The sequence below is a fragment of the Piliocolobus tephrosceles genome, chromosome 7 (genome assembly GCF_002776525.5).
Source record: "Piliocolobus tephrosceles isolate RC106 chromosome 7, ASM277652v3, whole genome shotgun sequence".
Taxonomy (NCBI): Eukaryota; Metazoa; Chordata; class Mammalia; order Primates; family Cercopithecidae; genus Piliocolobus; species Piliocolobus tephrosceles.
In genome coordinates, this window is record NC_045440.1 from 107,920,591 (window position 1) to 107,940,660 (window position 20,070).

Sequence of the window (20,070 nt, forward strand, 5' to 3'; positions counted from 1 at the left end):
ATCCTTTACCAGGTTAAGGAAATTCCTTTTCTATTCATTTGGTAAATTTTGCCTATAAAACTAGTTCTAGAGTCTTAATTTGAACGCTGATTCGATTTCTTCAATGGCTACTGATTCATCAGTTTTCTAATTCTTCTTGAATCAATTTTAGTAATATAAATTTTCTTAAAAATAATCCAATTAATCTACTTGTATAAAAGTATTAACATAAAACTGCTTATAATATTCTCTTATGACATTAAAATTTTTATGTTTTTAATTATAGACACTTTTGCTCTTTTTATCTTCTCTTTTTCTTCAGTTTTGCTTTGAGTTTTATCTATTTTCCTGAGTTTTTCAGAAAGTCAGCTTTTTGTTTTATTGAATTTTATTATTTTCCTGGCCTTTACTTCTACTTTAAAATTTACCCTGTAATTCTTTTCCTTTCCTCAGTTAAATGCTGAGCTTATTTATTTTTTAATTTTTAAATCAATGCATTAAAGTAGTAAACTTTCCTAAGTATTCTTTCAATGTATTCTAACAGCTTTAATACATATTACTTTCACTATGGTTATTTTAAAAACATTTAGTCCCATTGTGATTTCCTCTTTAATTCAGGAGTTATTTAAGAATATATTTCTAAACATACAGGTTTTATTTTTTTTCCTTTATTTTAATTGCGCTGTGGTAAGAAAACACAATCTGAATGATGTAGTCTTTGAAATGTATTGAGTTCCTTTGTGATTTAAAACATAATCAATTTTTATAAATGTTCCACATGCCTTTGAAAAGAATGTATTTTCTGTTGAAATAAGTATTAAAGGTGTGTTAAAAATCTCCCACTGGAATTGTGGATTGGTCAAATTTGCTGGGCAATTCTCCACATTTTGCTTTGCATGTGTTTCAGGCGATGTAGTTAGGTACATGAAATATACTGCTGTTTTTTTTTTCCTGGTAGATCACACCAATTGTTACTAGTATTTTGTGCCTTAAGCTCAATTACAATGGATGTTAATCTTCCTAGACTAGCTTTCTCTTGATGAGTAGCTCCAAAGCTAACCTTTTCTATCTCCTTGTTTTGTTTTTGTTTATTTTTGAGACAAGGTCTCACTCTTCTGCCCAGGCTGCAGTGCAGTGGTACATTCATGGCTCACTGCAGCCTCAACCTCCTGGGCTCAGGTGATCCTCCCACCTCAGCCTCCTGAGTAGCTGGGACCACAGGCAATGTGCCATCACGCCCAGCTAGTTTTTTGTATTTTTTTGTAGAGACAGGGTTTCAATCACGTTGTCCAGGCTGTTCTCAAATTCCTGAGCCTACCTTGGCCTCCCAAAGTGCTAGGATTACAGGCACGAGCCACAGCGTCTGCCCGTCTGCCCCATCTCCTTGTTTTTAGACATTCTGTATTAGTTTTGTTTTCAGTGTGTTACAAACTTTCTACTTGGGAGAGAGTTCTCATTTTCCTCTTTTCCTCCTTTTTTTTTTGAGACAGGGTTTCACTCTGTTACCCAGACTGGAGTGCAGTGGCACGATCTTGGCTCTGTAACCTCCACCTCCCGGGTTCAAGCAATTCTCATACCTCAACCTCCTGAGTAGCTAGGATTACAGATGTCTGCCACCATGCCCAGCTAATTTTTGTATTTTTAGTAGAGATGAGGTTTTGTTATGTTGGCCAGGCTGGTCTCAAAGTGATCCTGACCTCAAGTGATCCACCCTCCTCAGCCTCCCAAAGTGCTGGGATTACGGGCATGAGCCATCACATCTAGCCTTTTTTTTGAATATATTTTTAAAGTTCCTTTTCCTCTATTAACTGCTCAATATTACTTCTATTTTTAATCAGTGGCTACCTTTTGATACTTTAATTGAAATGCTAAAACACACTTTTCTTCTAATAAAGGCCAAGTAAGAGTACTCAATGTTTCTCCTGTCCCCTCAAAAATCACAAATAGGTTGGAAACAATTTACACCTTTATTTTCACTAACCTTTTACTAAAATTTAGCATTTCCTTCACTTATGAACAACAAACCATGACAGTATTTATAGCACCGGCCACTCCACCACTATTCAAAATTAGAGATATTTTTATGTTACATTTCAGTTTTTACAGGTATCTAAAAATACTATTTACACTTACATTTTTTTCTTTGAAATTAACCATCACTTGATTTTGTTAATATGTTAATAAATAAGCATATATTACTACATTACAAATATTACAAAATATCTGATAGCTGTACTTTAATATAATTGGTTCCCTTTGTAATGCTATGTATTTTTTTAAAATGAATTTAAACATATTATTCTGGGAAAGAATACATAGGTTTTACCAGACTATTAGGTGTTTGTGGCATAAAGAAAGTTGAGAAATAATCCCTGACAGAATACATCTTAAAACATCTGGAGTAAATCTGAGTTCCAACTTAATTTTGCTTGGCTGTTTTTCTCAGCATTCAATTTTTTCACACATTCTGGAATTTCGGTTTACAGGTTTATCTTATGGAAGTTTTTTGGTTTTCTCTCTCTTTTTTAACCCTCTCTTCCTCTATGTTCCCCTGCTTGGGTCTATATTCCAGAATAAGTCTTAAATGATGGTTCAGAGTATTAAAGATCCTGTCATGGAGTCAGCAGGTGACATAGTTATTCATGTTTGTTAGGTTATGCCCTTTCAGCTCTCTAAGCTCTCAGCCCCATATAAATTCAGGCTATGGTTGGTGGAAGATTTTTCAGCCTCCTGTCTTGAGCAAAATTGCCTGTCCCTTAGTCCTTGGCTTCAAGCAGGGTACTGGTATTCAATCCTCTCTTCCCTGTGGATAAGGTGGCCTTTGTTGATTGTAGTGGGTTCCAAGAGAGAGGAATGAAGTAAAAATGCCTTTATTTCACCATCTTAAGCAAGTTTTATACAGATAGCTCTCAGTATTGTTTGTTTTTACTCCATAACTTTAGTTTCCCTCTTCTATCCAGATCGAAAAAATCGTGTTTCTAATTCCATTTTACTAAGAATTTAAAATTTTTATGTTAAATTCAGGAATGAAGGCTGATTTTCTTTTTTACCAAGATGCTTTAAAGCATCTATGTACGCTAGATAATCACATACTTTTTCTATTGACTTGTTAACATGGTAATTTAATATTTCCTAAGAGTGACTCATTTGTATATCTAAAAGAGCTACGTTTAATTATGCATATGATTCTTTTGAATCATTTAAGATTATGCATTGATAATCATATGTAAAACTTGTCTTTGTATATATGCATGTGTGTCATCTTTTTAAAGTTATGGTATTAACAAGATAATGACTTCAGTAAAGAATTTGAACAATTACTAAAATCACCTTCTGGTCTGTATACATCCAAACTCACTGCTCCCTTCCAGAACTGAGGAAATTCTCCTTTAGCCGTGGGGCTCACTTCAATTTTATTCTGCATTTTAGTACTGTGCTTGGTTTTCAGTGTATTTTACTTCATGAAATCTCAAAGATCCAATACATTATCAAAATCAGATGGCAGTATTTCATGTAATCTCTTCTGTGCTGATAAGATTTTCAAGTTTGGCCGGGCGCGGTGGCTCAAGCCTGTAATCCCAGCACTTTGGGAGGCCGAGACGAGCGGATCACGAGGTCAGGAGATCGAGACCATCCTGGCTAACACGGTGAAACCCCGTCTCTACTAAAAAATACAAAAAACTAGCCGGGCGAGGTGGCGGGCACCTTAGTCCCAGCTACTCGGGAGGCTGAGGCAGGAGAATGGCGTGAACCCGGGAGGCGGAGCTTGCAGTGAGCTGAGATCTGGCCACTGCACTCCAGCCCGGGCGACAGAGCGAGACTCTGTCTCACAAAAAAAAAAAAAAAAAAAAAAAAAAGATTTTCAAGTTTTACAAAACTGAACTGTAAGCTGTAAGTTTAATTTTTAGGTTAAAAGGTGAAGGTCTCTATAAATTCTAGTTTTATGCTAACTCCCAATATGTGGTAAAAATGTTATTTTTCAAACACATACTTAGTCATACAACAAGTAACAGAAAATAGGTATGTTATTTACATTTCAACACTGACACTGTTACAGAAAGATAACCTTAATGGTATATTCTACCACTCAATCAGGCAAGAGAAAAACACTGCCTGTAGGAGAATAACAGCTTTTGTATGTGCCAAGCTCCAGGGTTCCAGAAGAGGTAATGTAGGGTAGAGGAAAATAAAAGGAAAGCAAACTATTGCCCTTGTTTATGGCTTCCACCAAAAAAAGGAGATAGATGACAGTTATGCTTCTCAGGAGAGATTGGTTTCCTCATTAGTTAATATATACAAAAAAGGAAGACGAAAAAAGATGAGAAAGTAGGCTAAATGTGTAAGTCTTATTTTAAAAACACAAAATGAAGGAATTTGAGTTTATGATCTCCAAAGTCTCTTCTAAATCTAAAATTCTATGCCTCCTACCCATACAATGTTACACGCGAAAGCACGTTGAAGGTGCCTTTGTGCTACACTGTCTCTGTGATGGAAATGACATTCTTATTTGTGTTTTGTTCCAACTGCAGTTCTTCATTCAGGCACACTATTTTTTTCCCACCCCCCGTAGATAACTATTTTTTTCCAATGGCCTTGAGAGAATTTTCCTAAGCAAGCAGTATCTAGTTCTACTAAATATATTCTTTACAATCTTATTCCCGTACTGTTTTTTTCTGCAAGTAATTTGCTAAATGTTTTAAAATTTAATCTTAACCTTCCTTATTTATATGTCACATTTATTCTTAGAATCTTGAACTTATGGTTATTTCCCTTACGAATGCCTTTCATTTGTATTCTTAACAAATGCTCTTTTGTTTTGAAGTTACAAAAAAAGATTTTTCTAGATACAGTAACTCTCCATTATCAGCTTGTTTCAAGTTTTATACATACATACACATATACAGACATGCACGACCATCGTGTTTTAACTTATTTAGGTAGAAGGCTCTACTAATGAGACAACGGTTAAGGGCTCGATATTCAAGTGAATTACTGAGTTTTATTGATTTGTTTGTTCCACTGCCAAAGATTAGTCTTGACCCTAATAGGCTATTTTGCAAATGTGTGTATCTTTTGTTAAAAAGCAGCTTAGAAGAATATAGATGATTCAATGCAAATATATTACCACCCTTAGAAAATAGTCAAAACACATACCAGATGGGCTGTTATTCTTACTCTTAAGATGACACCAATAGCTGTTCTTTATCACATCTCCTGAAAAGACTTCTTTTTATATTACTGCATGTTAAGTAATAATAAATGAAAATGGAATTTATGTTTTATAATAAATTATGTAGTAATACAGAAAGGTAGAATTACCTTATAGTAATGATTTCGCCTGGGTTTGCCCTTATGAACCAGCTACAGTTGATTTTTGCAGGATATTCAGAAGGCCAGCCTGGGCTTGTGATTATGCCACTTGGTGCTCGAATTTGCTCTGGAGTCTCTCCACAAGCTGGAAGACAGCCAAAGCAATCTTTGCTTATTATTACACATTCAAAACAGTACTAGGTAAGTCAGTGTTTATTTTTAAAAAACCAAAAAACTTTACACATCAAATAATATCCAATAAGATATGGTAGTATCAACTTTAAAAAGCTATTATTCTAATGAGATATTTCAATTTTTTCCCTTTTAGATAAAATTTCTTATTCCAATTAAATATAGTAGCCCCACTTGTCAGACATTTTGCTTTCCATTGTTCAGTTACTTGGAGTCAACAGTGGTCTGAAAATATTAAATGGAAAATTCCAGAAATAAACAACTCTTAAGTTTTAAATTGTGTGCTGTTCTGAGAAGTGATGACATCTCTTGCTGTGCCGCTCTGTCCCTCCTGGGACATGAATCTCCCCTTTGTCCAGTGTATCCACGCTGTGTATGCTACCCACCCATTAGTTACTTAGTAGCCATCTCAGTTATGAGATCAACTGTCACAGTATTGAAGTGCTTGTGTTCACATCACCCTTATTTTGCCATTATGAATGGTCTCAAAGCACAAAAGCAGTGATGCTGGTAATTCAGATATGTCAAAGAGAAGCTGTAAAGTGCTTCCATTAAGTGAAAAGGTGAAAGTTCTCAACAACAGAAAAAAAATCGTATGCTGAGGTGTCTGAGCTCTAAAGTAAGAATGAATCTTATATCCATGAAATTATGAAGAAGGAAAAAGAAATTTACGCTAGTTTTGCTGTGATACCTCAAACTGCAAAACTTAATGGCCACAGTGCCTAAGTGCTTAGTTAAGATGGAAAAGGCATTATATTGGACAGCAATCAGGTTTGGTACTCTGCAGTTTCAGGCATTCACTGGGGATCTTGAAGGTGTCCCCCACAGATAAGGAGGGACTACTGTACATGTTTTGGGCAGGCAAGGAAATTTCAACCTGGACACTGAATAAGAGTTCAAGATTACTGGCTTTGGCCACGGAGACTGATCTATCCACCTACCTTTCTTTTTTCAAAACTCATCTTTCAAGTTTATTTTCTTTGTCATAAACTACCTTTCCAACATTTGCTCACCTACTTTGTTTAGATCCTTAGGAGCATAATGCTGCTTTTAGGGTACTCTAAATAAGCCTAACAATAAGATGCTGGATTGTAATTTTTGTTAAGAAGTTAGTGGACGATTGAATAAAGATAGTAAAACATTCAAAATTACTGCAAAGCAGTTCTTCAATTTATTCCATTAATACTTCCAAGCTATTTATTACAGTGTTATTAATGATTCCTACATTATTTAAAAGTAAAATCTTGAAATAGTGCTTAAAATACCATCATGTGATTAGATATCTGCATATCACAGAGGAAAATCTTCATGCATACAGAATAAATTAAAACTAATACCAACACTTTCCTGGATTATTCTTGCATTATCTGGAACTCTCGTTGTAATATAGTTAACATTGTCCAGAATTCAGTTGATAATGTGACAATTTATTCTCTCGATTACATACGTGATGTTTAAGCCTTTAGTAGAATTTAAAATCCTAGAACCTCTTATTTAATACAATTTCAACAAATCAGATTACTTGATTTTAAAGTAACAGCAGATTAGAAGCAGAAAATTAGAAGTGGGGAGAGTAGCTGCCAGGGTTACATAAACAGGTATCAGAAGTGATGAGTAAGTTTTCAGAAAAACAATAAACACTACATACTAAACTCAAAAACCATGAGCTCATAATTTACACATTATTGCCTGTCTCTCAAAAGGTAAGACTGTTGTATATTGTCATAATAAATTAATGTTCATACTGATCTAAGAGTTAAGTGAATAATGAATCGGTATAGGCAAAATGACTGGTATAATACATGGCCTGCACTCCAATGCTTTTTAAGTTCAGCTGTAGTTTAAAAATCAGGTAACCCAAGAGATGGCCAAATATCACTATTACAATTCTAACTTGGAAAAATAACTTTTTTTTTTTTTTGAGACGGAGTCTTGCTGTCTCTCCAGGCTGGATGGGGTACAGTGGTGCAAACTCGGCTCACTACAACCTCCACTTCCTGGGTTCAAGCAATTCTCCTGTCTCAGCCTCCCGAGTAGCTGGGATTACAGGCGTGCGCCACCATACCCAGCTAATTTTTGTATTTTTAGTAGAGAAGAGGTTTCACCAGGTTGGCCAGGATGGTCTTGATCTCTTGACCTCATGATTTGCCTGCCCTGGCCTCCCAAAGTGCTAGGATTACAGGCGTGAGCCACTGTGCCCAGCTTTTTTTTTTTTTTTAAGAGATGAGATCTCACTGTGTTGCCCAGGCTGGAGTGCAGTAGCTATTCCCAGGCACTAGCACAGAACACTACAGCCTTGCATTCTTGGGCTCAGGTGATCCTCTTGCCTCAGCTTCCTGGGTACTGGGACAACAAAGAGCATGTCACCATGCACGGCAATTTTTTTTTTCCCCATAACAAAGGTTATACTCTGTTCAATTTAGGTTAAGAATGCTAGGAAGTATACTATGTAATTTAAAGAATTTTATACATAATGATCAAAATGAAACAAGCTATGTTACTTAAAGTCAATCCTTATTTCTATAGAATAACCTGTTCCCTGAAGAAAACATGCCATCAGAGCTTTAAAAGTATATTCTACTGCAGAAAAAAAGTTCATATCTAAAAATGGATCTGCCCTGGAATCAGGGTCCACTGCCAAAGGGAATCTGTTTTGAATCGCTTTCAGAACAGATTGATAGCATACAGCACACAGATACATCAAGGGCTTAGCATTCATCTCATTGCCAAGGCATAGTCAAAGCTTCCCTTTTTTTTTTTTTTTGCTGCTGTTTCATTAGTAAATCTCCCTGACAAAAACTTTTTAATTTTAATAAATGTTTTAGAAAAAGACTAAATGTATCCAAATGTAATTCTTTTTTAAGAGTTTATTAATAATAAACTGCCAGTTTGCTTCCACTTTGCTCTCAGTTATTATTACAATAATTTAATAAAAGGATAGCTAAGTTACTTATAACACCTTCTTTTCTCCTGGACACGGTGAAACCCTGTCTCTACTAAAAATACAAAAATTAGCTGAGTGTGGTGGTGTGCACCTGTAGTCCCAGCTACTCAGGAGGCTGAGGAAGGAGAATTGCTTGAACCTGAGTGATATTTTTTTAGATGGAGTCTCGCTCTGTCTCCAGACTCAATGGAGTACAGCTGAGGGGCGGGAACTGCAGTAAGCTAAGATCGCGCCACTGCACTCCAGCCTGGTGACAGAGCGAGACTCTTCATTATCTCCTACCATAGCATTCTGGAGTCGTAATAAGCTAAAGGAAATCTCAAGTTCACGAAAATATAAACAAACATATAAATAAATAGCCAAAAACAATCATTACCCTTTCCCCAGAATATGGAAAATTGTTCATTTGTATTAAAAGATTCACCTACATTAAAGAGAATACAATTTTGAGTTAAATTACATTCAACTCAGAATTATAATACTGTACTAGCATGCCACGTACTCAACTATTTATTAAATGGTTTAACAGCAGTGACATACAGCCAAAAACAAGGTGGGAGTAATCTATGACAAAGAATATTCCTAACCTTTGACTAAATCGATATTCTAATGATAGGGAAAAACTAGAAAGAATTTTATTAGGTTTTGTTTTAGGAAAAAAATTTCAAGTACATGAGAAACCCATAGGTGGTGCTCTTATACCAAAAACCGAAGATTCTAGTATGGTACTCAAAAATACATTTTGTGAATATTTTATTTTCATACAACTGCCCAAGGATAAGACATACCACCCCTAAATAAGAATGGTTATTATATGATTCAATATTTATATTTCTAATTCAATATGTACTTTTATAACATTATTTTAAAATATTAATGATTCTTCCTAATCAAAAACAAAACCACAGTATCCTAAAGTTTCTTACTGAATTAATTATAAATATATATAATGATTTAGTTACGCACATTTCCAACATGACTGACTTTGGAATTTGGCTCCAGATCTAGCCAGTGGCTTTTTATCAACCTATTTTTGCATGTACAATACACTGAGTATGTAGACAAATACGCTCTAGCACAGCCATAATGTATTCCTTTCTATATCTAATAAAGAATACATTTCAAAAGTCAAAGGAAACTATTAAAGCAATTTTTAACTCCCTTTTGGGTTAAGAGTTTGCCTATGTATACTGGCAGATTTGGAATGAGAAGACCTAGACACTGTCTGTTCTATCTGCCAATGTCTGTTCTATCACAATGTAAACTACTAAATTTTGGGGGGTGCTATTAATAATTTCCTCAGGTGTTGAAATAAGGAGTTGCTATTTGAATACCTCTAAAGTCTATTTCAGCCCTCAATCATGCATCTCTTCCCACTGTATTTCTGACAGCTCACTGGGATACAATGATAAATTTTTCATTTTCTTCCTTTGCATTTTCTCTCTGACCCACTGAAATAGACTTTCAATTCTGACCTTATCTCCACAGAAACCACGCTAGCAGGCAAAGGTCATCAGTGACCTCACTGCTAAATGCAATGGATACACATTCTCAAGGTACTTGATCTTTCTGGAGCACTGGACACTGACTACCCAGACTTGGAACTGTACTACCCAGACTTTGTGGACATCACCTCCACTGAGTCTCCTTCTAACTCTATTCTGTGTTAATTTTCTAGCACTAGATCCTCTGTCCTTGGCCAGTCAGACAGCCAGCCCCGATACTGGTTTCATGGTTAATTCTAAAGCCCTCTGCTCTTCTCACTCTCAATGGAAGATTTCATCTGCTTTTACAATTTCAACTATGGTCATGAGTTTAAAATTTTTAACCCAGAGGCTTTGCACAGTCAAATGCCCACTGGACATTCTAACCTCAAATTCAACATGATCAAACCTGTGTGTTTCCCAAATTCGTCTTCAGAATATCCTATATTCTGAATCTATGTTGTCTTAGGCAGCATTTGGTTGATGGAATAGGTACTTAAGGAAAAAGAAACTGAAGAATACCATAGGCGTTTTCAAGAATTTTTAAGGACAGGAAATAAGTTAGGCCTCACAGAGATTAAAACTGGAAATTTCAGTCAGAAATTGAGCCTGCCTTCGCCACGTCTTAGGGAACCAAGTCCTGTTTTATCTCTTACAAATCTGCCCCAACCTTCCAAAGGATCTCCTTTGGGTCTTCCATTTTTTCATTATTTTTCATTATTTATAAGTTTTATAAATGGTTTCCCAGTCCAAACTTATCATTAATATTTCAGCTCCAGTACCTACTACCATCTGTAATTTCCTTTTTCCTAGCTTATTATATTTATACTACTGTTACTCATTGTACATTATAGATTTGAGATGGCTTATTATTATAATACTGATAAAATAGATAAAACTTAAGTCTCGGGCCAGGTGTGGTGGTTCATGCGTGTAATCACAGCACTTTGGGGGGCCAAGGCGGGCGGATCATGAGATCAGGAGTTCAAGACCAGCCCGGCCAATACACTGAAACCCTGTCTCTACTTAAAAAAAAAAAAAAAAAAAATTAGCCAGGTGTGGTGGTGCACGCCTGTAGTCCCAGCTACTCAGGAGGCTGAGGCAGGAGAATTGCTTGAACCTGGGAGGCGGAGGTTGCGGTGAGCTGAGATCGTGCCACTGACTCCAGCGTAGGCAACAGAGTGAGACTTTGTCTCAAAAAAAAGACAAAAAAAACAAAAACAAAAACAAAAAAATCCACTTCAGTCTCCATTTCCTCACTTGTAAATGGAGATTAAAATACTAATACACACGGTGTTCCAAGGATTATATACAATTATTTTGGTAAAAGACATAGCACACTGCTTGCATTACAGTAAACTATCAGTAAACAATATTACATGATATGCCAAATCAGATTGGTTGCTAGTAATGCCTGGAATGCTGTATTGAGATGGCTACTAAGGCTGTTTTCAGGCTAAGAAAGAGGACAGTGACTGAAAGAGGATGTAGGATTGTTTACTGAGTAAGTGCTGGGCACCGTTATGCACTGCAAAGAATGAGAAAATACGTCATGATTAACCTGACACAGATAAAAGCCATGGGAAGGATAGGGTTGGGACACATACTCACAAAACTTTACTTTAGGAAATAAATCTCTTTTTGTTTGAAATCAAAATCTTTACATGGCTTGAACTTCATCTTTCTACATTTTGACTATCCTCCCAGATTAAAATACATCAAACTTGACCTTCTTTTGCTTACATTCATTCTATTCATACCTTTTCTATTGCTTAAACATAGTTATTTCAGCTATGATATGCCTAATTCTTCCTTAAGAATTAGTTTATATGTAATTGGCAAATAAATACATCTTGTCAGTACTATGCAGAATTGTGTAAGATCTTATTCCCAGCATGCTAATGATTTGAAATAACCAGAAGTAGAAGTTTTCAGAGTTTAAGAAAAAATATGAAAACCCTATAGAAACTGCCTTTATTGCAAAATGTTACTTTTTTTGGCTAAAATAACTGCTTGGTTTTTGTCTATATTAAACTATCTTGGGAAGTTGCAAAATGCAGATGGAAATGTGAAGACATCACACCACTATGAAAACAAAACCACTTAATTGATGAGGGATATGCCTGACGTGTATTTTTAATTTTGATTAAATTAGTCTCCATTAGAAGCAAATACCTTTAAGTAGGGGAGCATGAACCTGTGCATGTATGGCTGCAGAATATAGACTGATTCTAATTGTAAATGTCTACAGGTATCTGACTGTGCTAGTATCTGGATTGATATTTTATTTGCTAGGGTTATACTTAAAAGGTATGTAGTTGTAAGTGATCTACGCCAACACTATTTTCTCAGAAGCTGTGTTAGTCTTTGTTCATTTTGCTTCCCTAATACATCTCTTAATTACTTGCATCAACTTTTTAAATTTACTATTTTTTTTTTTTATAGAGATGGGGTCTCCCTATGTTGCCCAGGCTGGTCTTGAACTCCTGAACTCAAATAATCCACTCTCCTTGGACTCCCAGAGTACTGGGATTACAGGTGTGTGCCACCACATCCAGCCAGTATCAACTTTTGTTCTACAGAAATCATCTGTCTAATTTACTTTCGGCAGTTATCTTTTGATATAAACAAATATTCAAGTACTTTGAATAATGACGATCTACATTCTCTACTTTTTATAAATTTCCTATAACCCCAGAAATAGAAATCCCCAAATTAAAGAGGTTCTAAATATTTATTCAAAAGATAGCAACTTTCAAACGTGGATAGCATCTTCTTAGTAGGAACATACAGGCTATGTGACTAGCCCCCCACAAAAGCCTATTTAATTTACAGTTGATCTAGTGTATAGGAAAAAAACAATGACATTATTATAATGCTAATGGTTAAGCTATATGAAAAGATTAACTGAATACATATTTTTAAAATTTATCATGTATGCTGTCAATTGAGAAAGGGAGAATTAACTGAAGAATGAATAGGTAGAGATTCTCTGACGGAGTTCTTAAGATTTTGGTATTAGTTTTCTCGTTTAAAATACAAAGATCTCATTGTATAGTTTAGAAAACAGGGCAAGATTAACTGATGAAGAAACACTGAAGACTTCTTCATGTTTATACTTACACTATTTTAATAATCGTACAGAAAACACAGGACTATCGTTTTAAAACTAGATTAATGCATCATACTTATTATCTTTAAATAAATTATTTAAAAAATTGGAAGTGCTCAAACAACCTCTATTAACAGGACACATGAAAGAGGGAGGATCACTTCAAAATAATTTCAAGCTGTCTTGCAATTTGAGATTTCATAGTTTCAAAACACCTAAAAAATCACAGAAAAAAACATTAAGTAAAGATATTTATAATTAGAGCTGAACTACTGTCAAAGAAAAAGTACAATTTCCTGTTCCATAGATGAAGAACTGGGTTTTCTTAAACTGACAAGAATTGATACTTTATGACAAAAAGTAGTTGAGACTAAGTTATGTGAAATCTTTTTGATTTTGATTTTAATAAATCACAAAACTGAAATGCAAGTAAGTGTCTGTTTATGTTTACTGACCACCTAACTTCATAAGACACATATGAAGGGCACAAAAGAAATAGAGAACTCGTGCTCTCATGGAAATTATAGTTTTATAACAATGACATATACTTCTTAACTGAACTCAAGAAGTATTTAACAGTTAATATGACAGCATACCAGATAATACAGTACTACATGATATAATGTATAACAAGTAATTTTAGGCAAAGTGTCACATGTTCAGTTAAACACACGGTGTTATTAAACAGAAACAAAGGCCGACCAAAAACCTGCATTACGCCAAATATAGAACAGGGAAGGTTCTGCCTGACTATGAACAAACGATTTCTTTCATAGAAGAGAAGGTGGTAGAGCCACAGAAAAGCAAACTCTAAACTAGTTAAAAGAATTTAATGACTCAATTCTATAGACAGTAGTCAAGCCAAGACAGACCTACTACAAAAGGAATGTGATCCAAGTATTTTGTAAAGGTTATTGAGGGAAGGGAAACCAGTGAGGCAAAGAGATCACCTAAAAGGCAATTATAAAAACTCATCTTTTTGTACAATTTTACTTTATGAAAGTTTCACGACAGAGTAAAATCATGCTCACTCTGTTCATAAGCAAAGGATAATAGCATATATAGGTAACAGTGGTTACTGTCATTTGGCCATCTCATTTTTCAGAGTACTGTATAGAGTGTATTATAAAGAATATTAATTCCATTATGGCTGATGAGTACAAAAGCAATTCCAAGTGTTGAAAACTAGTAAGAAGGATTTGATTCCAATGGAAATAAATGTACTAAAAAACCCCACCATCTCCAAAATAAAAATTTGGTAAGCAAAGGGTGTCTGTTGAATGGCCATATGGGATTAGAGTAAAAATTATTCTGAAAGTTAACAAGTGAATCATCCAACACATTGAAAATACTATGCTTATGCAAACAACTAGAGGCACCCAAACATGGAAAAACCAGAGTTTGTAGTGAGATGATTAGCATCAGATATCAGATACCTGCTGGACTATTGTTAATATAGGAAAATAATAGCAGTTTGAAAACTTAGAGGCTAAGTATGACACACAGTGCTGAGGATGAGATTTCTGCTTCAACTCAGAAATGCATGGTTTCCAAGTCCAAGGACTGTAAGTATCATTAAAGTGAAGCACGTATGCAGGCCCTGGATCCAGAGATGATGATAATGTTATAAAATTACCTAACATTTACTGAACTCTTACTACCTGTCAGGTACTTTAATGTTTATTATTATTATCCCTACTTAACAGATAAGAAAAAAATGGAGGCACAGAGAAATTTGGTAATTTTCCTAAGATCACAAAAAAGCTGTAAGTGTCAGAGCTAGGATGGAACTCAGGCAAGAGACTTCATACAAGCTGTATTCTTAACCACTAAGGCAAACTGCTGCCTACTAAAGAACTCCCTATGACATCTGGAAAAATTACCAGGGAGGTGGAAGGGAGCCGCTTCAATAGCATTTAAATGACAAAAGTGGTCTATTCTAGAAAAATGAACTATTGGTCCTACATTAACATGGATTAAAAGGGTAGATAATCTATAATAACAGAGAGAACATAAGTACAGTTAGTAGTTTTAAAATTTCTAAAGATTGATTCCATTATCTAAGAACTACAGGCAGGACTGTACAGCTTCTTAGTATCTTTGGAATTAAAAATGTTATAAACAGCATTCTAGAACCTACTTTTAATGATAAGAGAACATATATACATATAATTATGGGTAAGATGCTTAGGGCAAGGAGTAGAACAGAAGCAATAAGGGCATGAAGTGGAGGCTGAGGGAGACATTTCAAAGGAAGAGCAATGGACAGACACTTAAAAATGGACAGTTTGGAAAGCATGCATATTCAGCATAGAGTCTATGGGCCACTGAGAATACATGGCAAGTGACCAACTGTTGGAATATGCAAGAAAAATAAGTTAGAGTACTATAGTTGCCCTCCGTTGAAATGTCATGTATTAACGTAACTAGGCCCTGTAACCTGAATCGGAAACATACACCCACAGCTAGAAAGAAATGACTTTGATTCCAAAGTCCTCTTCCTGTATCTTGACTGCGCTTCTTGCCTAAATAGTGTCTTGATTTCTCTAACCCTCCAGACTCTTTAAATGGGGTTTTCTGACTCCTTGGCACCTGAGCCAAGCTGCGTCATAATGCGAAACGTCACAACAGTCAACATTTTGAGGATGAACAGAGCTGGAAGGGAACAGAGATTGAACATGAGTAAGATTTTCTTAGAATTACTCCAAACTTCATTCTTTTTAAAAAAGAAGTTAGAAAACTGAACTTCTCCCTGTATGGGAATAATTACTAGCACTTGAACATAGGTTGAGTACCCCTAATCCAAAATGCTTGGGACCAGAAGTGTTTTGGATTTCAAAATTTGGAATATTTGTGCATATATACTGGTTGAACATCCCTAATCCAAAATCTGAAATGCTTCAATGAGTATTTCCTGTGAGCATCATGTTAGTGCTCTAAAAGATTCCGGAGCATTTCAAATTTCAGATTTTTAGATTAGGGATGCCCAACTTGTAGCAATATTTACTAGCCTAAGATGGGAAAGGTTTTAATTATGACTTGAAAGTCAAGAATCAGGCAAGCAGAAAAAATGATATTAATCCATCACTCTCACTTAGGACTCTCATTAGTCTCAGACTTATTATTAGAAACTGCAAGTGCCATGGCAACTAGGAAATCTTATATCCAGCTGTTTATAATTTAAATGAATATTCTTCTGCATTAGTACTGACATTTAAAACTGAATACAGCCACTATTTATTCTTATTATTCTAAGTGACATTCTTTAAGGACCAAAATATTTTACTTGGCTATCGGCTGTAATCAAGGCAGGTAATTTCTTGGTATCTTGAAAGTCACTAATGTTCAGAACAAACAAACTATAATCAAGGGTTATATGGCAATAAAATAAAACATAAAGTCAGAAGAGACAAAAATATAGATAGAGAAGGAGAAAAAAAAAAAAAAACCAGGGTCATAGCACACAGTATGAATGAAGATGAGGAGAGCAAAGACACTGAATATACCCACCTAAAATGGAACTAACTAGCCAGCTTCACCTGAAACTTCTTAGTAAAAATAATTTAGGATTTTGCTAACAATGCATAACATCAGATGAATAGAGAAGATGTATACTTTTACACCATTTTTAAAGGGCTTCTGAGGGCAATTTTTTTTTCCTGCAAGTGTATAAAAATTACTGACATGGTACCTACATTTTCCGATTTTAAGCACTACAGAAGACTAAAACGCTAAAGCAAACGACTACTATTTCCAGAAGGGGAAAAATTACTAATTTTTGAAGGTTACTGTGACTCTGGGTTGGAAGCATAAAAAGGTAAGGCAGAAATCATCACTTAAACTAACTAACTGGCCTTGGAGCTCATGGTTTTGTAACCCATCTCTATCAGCTTTGACACAAGTTTTTAGTATACTCACATCTTCCACGAGTGTACCAGTTACTGTGTCCTTTGTCAAGGGTGGTACCCAGAAATAAACAATACCAGAGTATGTTTGCATGAATAGTAAAGAAGAACTATCATCTGCTTGGTTCTGGATACTGTACTTCCATTACTGCAGTTTAATATCAAATCACCCCCTTACTTATAACAGGCTATTAGTCAACTAATACCCAAGTACAGTTTGCTTATTCACCAAGTGACTGGCTTTTGCACAATAGTTTCACAGTACAATCAATTCAAATTCATGCCTTGGCAAAAATTACTGATAACCAACACGTTATCACACTTTGAAGAGTCATTCCCAAAGTTACAGATTGGAAAAGAAAATGTCAAATGCTTGAACAGAACTTGCCTTTTTACCTTCACTAGGTTTGGCTCATTCAATGAAATAAATATATCCATCCAGATGAACTTCACTTCTACCATCTAAGCACTGCATACTCTGTCACAATACAACCTGTTCTGTCTTGTCTATAGTTCTGGTACTCACATGTGCTGCTCTAACGCTGGGGTTATTGTTTATTACAACATACAATGAATATTCCTTATCCAAAATCCTTGGGACCAGAAGTATGCTGATTTTTTTTCAAATTACGGAATATGTGCAGATATATCCTTACTAGTTGAGCATCCCAAAACCAAAAATCTGAAGTGTAAAATGTTCCAATGAGCATTTCCTTTGAGTGTTATGTCGTTGCTCAAAATGTTTTGGATTTTGGAGCATTTTGATTTTTGGATTTTCAGATTTGGGATAGTCAACCTGTAATGTAACATAAAAATATAACATAATTATTTTGTTATAAATACATAATTGTTCAATAAATACTTGATATGTAATATAAAATAGGTTATAATTATATAACATAAAGATGTTTCATATAAGACATTGGCCATAAGATTAAATTAGAGAGTACATAATATAGAAATAATAATAGCACCATTAGTTGCCTTTCCAAAACTTAAAGGGAGTTCACTACTTTAAAACTTTAAGTGTCTCAGAAGTAAACTCTGAAGGTAGACAATGACTTTAAAAATTATTAGCATCCTATAGTAATTTTTTTTATATAAAGAATGTACTGTCTCATATTCCCCACTCATTTTCTTTATATAAAGGATAGCTTCTTGGGTTCACACTACGTTCTATTTCTATATTCTGAAATCCTAAAAACCCTAATGTATTAATAATCAACTAAAATGTAATAAGCCTTCTTTCTTCATTTGAAACATGGATGAAAGACATTTTTATAACACTGGTCAAAAGAACTAGTGAAATTCTTCTTAGTAACTTTAGCAAGAGGTCCAGGTACCTAATTAAATAACTGTAAAATAATATTAAAATTACATAGGAAAGGTGCAAAGGACCACTTGACCTGCTACTTATTCATGTAACTTTTCTATATTTAAAAAATAATTGTAAACTTCTATCAGAGATAATTATAATTTAACCTTTATTTCCTTTCAAATTCTTTATTTGGAAGATCTTAAACATTCTAGGATAATAAAAGCTTTATCAGACTAGATGTTCTTCCAGGAAAATTTCAAAATACCATGTTAAAATATTTAAGCCCAAAGCTGTGGTTAAAAACAAAAGCCATTTTAATTTAGTACTCTCCATTATTACAAAATGTTGTTAACTAATCTGAAAGCAAATTTACTGCAATTTAGACAATATGTCCCTATTTTAAAGGCCACAACTAAATTAACAGTTGTAAAAGGCATACAGGATTAGCAATGTGCTAGGCCTTCAAATATTAGAAACTATAAAATGCAAATACATAAAAGCAAGAAAGGCTGATGATTTTGATAGAATAAAATTCTGACAGTATAAACAATACTTAAAAACTATCTGAAGTCTATTTTATATACTCTGCTAATTTAGTTAATATGAATAAGGATTAAGAAAGGAACTTCCTAAGTAAATATTCTCTCTCTCAGCTCACAGAAATGTCAGCTTTGCCTGACAAAAGATTTCAAGTCAAATGTAGAGTAGACTCAAAATCAAGGTAATTTCAGACTTCAGCTATTATTAAAAAGTACGAATATTTGGAAGTTGTATCACTGGTAATTGGAAATACCATGTTAATCTTCCTATGTAAAAAAAAAAGCTTCTGCCTGAGAAAGCAGCAAGCCTTAACATCTGTTCCTATTAGCAAACAGAAAATATTTTATAAACTTCAGGCTAGTTTTTGCCTAACTATAAAGGAAGCAAATCTCATTCTCTTATTCTTTGAAATGTTACAACTCCAGGCCATGAATCAAAAAGAAAAGAAAACGTTACTTTTTTTTTTTTTTAACAGTTTGACAGAAAATAAAAGGTTGACACTTTAATGGAAACATAGTAAGAAAAAAAGTTAAGCAAGAAAAACATGATTATACTGAAAGTAAATGCAGACAACTGTGTAAATTAGTACATCCTTTTTGGAAGGCAATCTGTCAGAAAGTTTCTAGAGTCATTAAATTATTTATGACCTGTGATACAGTAATTTCACTTTCAGAAATGTATGCTAAGGAAATATTCTTAGAAATACAAAAGGCTAGATATACATTTGACCCTTGAACAACATGTGTTTGAATTGTGTGAGTTCACTTACACATGGATTGTTTTCAATAAATACACTGGAAAATGTTTTGGAGATTTGTGACAATTTGAAAAACCTTGCAGACAAATCAGAGACTGGAAATTTTGAAAAAAAATTAGGTATATCATGAATGCATATGTATGTAAAATACTAGTCTATTTTATCACTTACTACCATAAAAAATACACTAACCTATTATAAAGAGTTAGAATTTATCAAAACTTACACAAACACTTGCAGACCACACATAGCACCATTTACATTCAAGAGAAGTATAAAGATGAATACTAAATCATAACTGAATAGAATTAATTATAGGACATACTATACAACTAATAATTCTGTAGCCACCTCCGATTGCTATTTTGGTGAGCTCAATTTGCAAGTATCTGCTTAAACCACTGTGTGATGCTGATCACCTCCATGTGAGCAGTTGGTATCTCCAGTAAATTGTGTGTCACAGTATAATGCGATCTCTGGTGGTTCTCATGTATTTTTCATTTGTTTAGTGCAATACCATAAACCCCAA

General features: G+C 34.5%; 1 protein-coding gene across 4 annotated transcripts in view; it reads right to left on the reverse strand.

The window, feature by feature from the left end:
* LRP12 (LDL receptor related protein 12) overlaps nucleotides 1-20,070 on the reverse strand; it is a 95,449-nt gene that overhangs the window by 15,006 nt on the left and 60,373 nt on the right. For all 4 annotated transcript variants that reach the window (XM_023225150.2, XM_023225148.2, XM_023225144.2 and 1 more), the window contains one exon: nucleotides 5,299-5,434. In XM_023225150.2, the coding sequence (XP_023080918.2) occupies nucleotides 5,299-5,434 (136 nt within the window). The remainder of the gene's footprint in view (nucleotides 1-5,298; nucleotides 5,435-20,070) is intronic.